The sequence below is a fragment of the Colobus angolensis genome, unplaced genomic scaffold (assembly GCF_000951035.1).
Source record: "Colobus angolensis palliatus isolate OR3802 unplaced genomic scaffold, Cang.pa_1.0 Scaffold105, whole genome shotgun sequence".
Lineage (NCBI taxonomy): Eukaryota > Metazoa > Chordata > Mammalia > Primates > Cercopithecidae > Colobus > Colobus angolensis.
Genome location: NW_012111475.1, coordinates 6470568 through 6475149, shown reverse-complemented (window position 1 = coordinate 6475149; position 4582 = coordinate 6470568). Strand labels below are relative to the sequence as shown.

At 38.6% G+C, this 4582-nt stretch overlaps 1 protein-coding gene across 4 annotated transcripts in view; it reads left to right on the top strand.

Annotated features, from left to right (window-relative positions):
• The window catches only part of MDH1 (malate dehydrogenase 1, NAD (soluble)), a 21035-nt gene extending 16528 nt beyond the window's left edge, over positions 1-4507 (top strand). For all 4 annotated transcript variants that reach the window (XM_011944680.1, XM_011944671.1, XM_011944662.1 and 1 more), the window contains 4 exons: positions 1846-2022; positions 2436-2549; positions 3108-3197; positions 4173-4507. In XM_011944680.1, the coding sequence (XP_011800070.1) occupies positions 1846-2022; positions 2436-2549; positions 3108-3197; positions 4173-4298 (507 nt within the window). In that variant the 3' untranslated portion in view covers positions 4299-4507. The remainder of the gene's footprint in view (positions 1-1845; positions 2023-2435; positions 2550-3107; positions 3198-4172) is intronic.
• The last annotated feature ends 75 nt before the right edge of the window (positions 4508-4582 follow it).

Genomic DNA, 4582 nt, shown 5'->3' with positions numbered 1-4582 from the left:
CCGTGTTAGCCAGGATGGTCTCGATCTCCTGACCTCGTGATCCACCCGTCTTGGCCTCCCAAAGTGCTGGGATTACAGGCTTGAGCCACCGCGCCGGGCCCCACTTAGCCTTTTTATTTATTCCATTGCATATGTAAGACGTAATACAGTTTATTTAACCATTCTTTTTTTTTTTTTTGAGACGGAGTCTCGCCCTTTTGCCCAGGCTGGAGTGCAATGGCACGATCTCGGCTCACTGCAACCTCTGCCTCCCAGGTTCAAGAGATTCTCCTGCCTCAGCCTCCTGAGTAGCTGGGCTAATTTTTGTATTTTTAGTAGAGACAGAGCTTCACCATGTTGACCATGACGGTCTCAATCTCTTGACTTCATGATCCTCCCACCTCAGCCTCCCAAAGTGCTGGGATTATAGGCGTTAGCCACCCTGCCTGGCATATTTAACTATTCTTGAAGGACATTTGAGTTGTTTCAGTTTGGAGTTGTTATTACCCTTGTTTTAAAATTTTCCTTAAAATATCAAAGTGTATTCCTTTTGTTACATGGTAAATACTCAAATGCTTTATTTATGTGCTAAAGCTACAGACTCTGGCACAACTAATTTTCTCTCCCTTACTGGGACACAGAGGAAGGAAGAATTGCCCACCATGTCACCAAAACAGATCAGCTTCTTAAAATGTTTTTCCACATTCCCTTCTGGTTCATCATAAATTCTGTTGTCTAGTTAGGAACAAATTATACATACACCTGATCACAATTTATTTTCTGCACATAAAGTTATCAGACAAATATCAAACAGGCTGATTTTATTTAAATCTACCAAGACATGTCTTTTTTTTTTGGAGACAGTGTCACTCTGTCCCCCAGGCTGGAGTGCAGTTGTGCAATCTCGGCTCATCACAACCTCCACCTCCCAGGTTCAAGCGATTTTCCTGCCTCAGCCTCCCGAGTAGCTGGGATTACAGACATGCACCACAAAGTCGGCTAACTTTGTATTTTTAGTAGAGATGGGGTTTCTCCACGTTGGTCAGGCTGGTCTCAAACTGCCAACCTTAGGTGATCTGCCCACCTTGGCCTCCCAAAGTGCTGGGATTATAGGCGTGAGCTACCATGCCCAGCTCAAGACATAACTTTTTAACCCTTTTTGTGGCTATTATACTATACGTGATTGCAAGGCATTGCAGGACCCTAAAGTGCTTTCTGGAGTTATAGCTAGAGATTGTTACATATGTTAGAATTTTAGTGTGTATATATGTGTGTATACACACACACACACACACACACATATAAAATCTCTTTCCTTCAGTTTCCTGATATATAAAATGAGGACAGTCATATCTTGGTAATCTGAGTCCTATCCAACTCTAAAATTTCATATTTAGGGTTATTTGAAAATTAATTTGTATATGGTATATAATAAAAATTTTACCTAAAGTGCCTAAATACCTGATTACTCAGAAGCACTGAGAAGACATCTCCAGGTAAACATTAAAAGTGAAACAAAAGATCACATTTACATATTCAAGAAACAGTAAATTGATTAATAAATAATAGTAACTTGATTAATGGTTTTTGTTTGACACACCTACTGTACTAATAACCACAAACTATGGGATGCTTCATACCCTTAAACATTGTACTCCATAAGCTTCAAGTCCACAGTTATTACCACTGTTAATCTGTTGTAGGAAATTGCCAAGCAATAAATTTACATTTTTTACAAGTCAATATAACTCTTGTGTTCTCTTGAAATTTCAGAAGGTTTTTATTTAAGGGTGTTTGTCAAAACAGGTCGCATTTGGAAATAAAAAGCATTTGCCTCAGTAATGTATTTGTTTTCAATTTAACTAGATTGCTCTTAAACTTGGTGTGACTGCTAATGATGTAAAGAATGTCATTATCTGGGGAAACCATTCCTCGACTCAGTATCCAGATGTCAACCATGCCAAGGTGAAATTGCAAGGAAAGGAAGTTGGTGTTTACGAAGCTCTGAAAGATGACAGCTGGCTCAAGGGAGAATTTGTCACGGTAAGAAAAATCTGTGAGCCTTCTTAACGCTGAGCATAAAGAACTCTTGAGAGACTCTTAGGACAGGAAACCTTCAAGGAGGGCAAGTCTTTCACAGTTGCTCTGATGACTGCATACTGTTGGGATCTTAATAAGCCAGTCATGATCCAGTCTGATCTGATGTGATCTGTAGCACAGCAGTTGTGACTTATACCAAGACCCCTGTCTTTGACATATGATAAACTTTGTATGGGAAGATACAGTTTTCTTTTTCCAGAAGGATTGGTAAGGCTAACATCAGGTTGTTGCATGATTTTGGAGGGGACACATTAAACTCTGGTCATAGCCTTTCACCCCAAGTTCGACTTGGAATCAATGAAAATGTTGCTATCATGACCAAGTAACACTGCTGCTTTCGCCTGCCCCTTTCCCAGACTGTGCAGCAGCGTGGCGCTGCTGTCATCAAGGCTCGAAAACTATCCAGTGCAATGTCTGCTGCAAAAGCCATCTGTGACCACGTCAGGGACATCTGGTTTGGAACCCCAGAGGTGAGGATTTAGTGATTTGCACAGCTCACTCTGTTTTATTTTTGTTGTCTGGTGATATAATATAAAAAGAATATAGCCTTTAGGTTATAGTCAGGTTTGGTTGATTTCTCAGCTCAGCTGCCTATTAACTAAGTAAACTTTGGAGTTTCTTAGCCTTGACCTTTCTGAGCTGTTTTGTCATCTTTTACATGACATTACTATAATACACAGGGTTGTGAGGGTTAAAGGAGATTGTATATGGAAAACACGTAGCACAATGCCTGATACATAGTAGGGGTGAATTTTTTTCTTCTAGGCCACAGCTTCCTCATCTGTGAGGATTAGGAAATGAGAGTTAGGTTTCCCTGGCCTACTTCACATATGATATGGAAGCATGAAATGAAATAATATCCATGAAAGTTATCTTGTCGTGGAAGTACCTGGTGCTGATGATAGTTCCTTACACAGTAATGATGTTATGAACATAGTAAGAAAGGGTCACCTGGTTTAATTTTCTTAGTTCATGTGTCAGTTGTGTAAACTAATCACCATGAGTATGTGAAACATTGTTATTTTCAGGGAGAGTTTGTGTCCATGGGTGTTATCTCTGATGGCAACTCCTATGGTGTTCCTGATGATCTGCTCTACTCATTCCCTGTTGTAATCAAGGTAAGGTATTTTGGAGCTATTTCCCTTCTTTGAGAAAGTAGTTACATGTTTCCCTTAAGAATGGTATTATTGGCCAGGCACAGTGGCTCACGCCTATAATCCCAACACTTTGGAAGGCCAAGGTGGCAAGATTGCTTGAGCCCAGGAGTTCAAGACCAGCCCGGGCAACATACTGAGAGCCCCCATCTCTGCAAAAATAAAATAATTAGCCGGGCATGGTAGCACACACTTGTGGTCCTACATCCTCGGCAACAGAGCAGGACCCTGTCCCCCCAAAAATAAAACAGAATGGTATAACTTCATCTAGAAAATTGTTCCTTTACTAAAATAGACATTTTTCTCAGCTTTAAGACTATACATGGGGGGAGGGGGGAGGGATTGCATTGGGAGTTATACCTGATGTAAATGACGAGTTGATGGGTGCTGACGAGTTGATGGGTGCAGCACACCAACATGGCACAGGTATACATATGTAACAAACCTGCACGTTATGCACATGTACCCTAGAACTTAAAGTATAATAATAATTTTAAAAAAAAAACTCTAAAAAAATTAAAAAAAATAAAACTATATGTATTTCAACTTCAGGTCATTAAAAGTTTTTGTGATTGAAATTAATCTGGAAAGGAAAATTCATCTCTTCCTACTAGACACAGTATGTTATTATGCCTCAAGTATTAGAGACCTACAAATAGTATATTTCTAAATGAAGCAATGGTTTTCAGTGTTGTTGCTGTTTATTATAAACGTGCTAAAGTCAATCATTTTAAAGATTTTTTTTTTTAGATTGAAGAGGTTTAAAATTCAAGTGTTGAGTTTTTATTAGAATTATCTATTAATATCTGGATTTTGATTTACTTCTTTAGAATCAGACTTTAAAACAGATATACCTCTAAATATAAGTTCAAACTAGGTTGTTGCTTATTGAAAGATCAGTTCCACTTTAAATCTCTTATTTGCATTATTTTCAAACAGAATAAGACCTGGAAGTTTGTTGAAGGTCTCCCTATTAATGATTTCTCACGTGAGAAGATGGATCTTACTGCAAAGGAACTGACAGAAGAAAAAGAAACTGCTTTTGAATTTCTTTCCTCTGCCTGACTAGACAAGGATGTTACTAAATGCTTCAAAGCTGAAGAATCTAAATGTCGTCTTTGACTCAAGTACCAAATAATATTAATGCTCACTTAAATTACTTGTGAAAAACAACACATTTTAAAGATTATGTGCTTCTTGGTACAGGTTTGTGAATGACAGTTTATCATCATGCTGTTAGTATGCATTCTAAATAAATATATACCCAAATGAAAGTGACTCAGACTCTGTTTCTAGCTAATATTTAGTGTCTATTCAGGAAACAAACTTGCGGCCAGGCACAGTGCCTG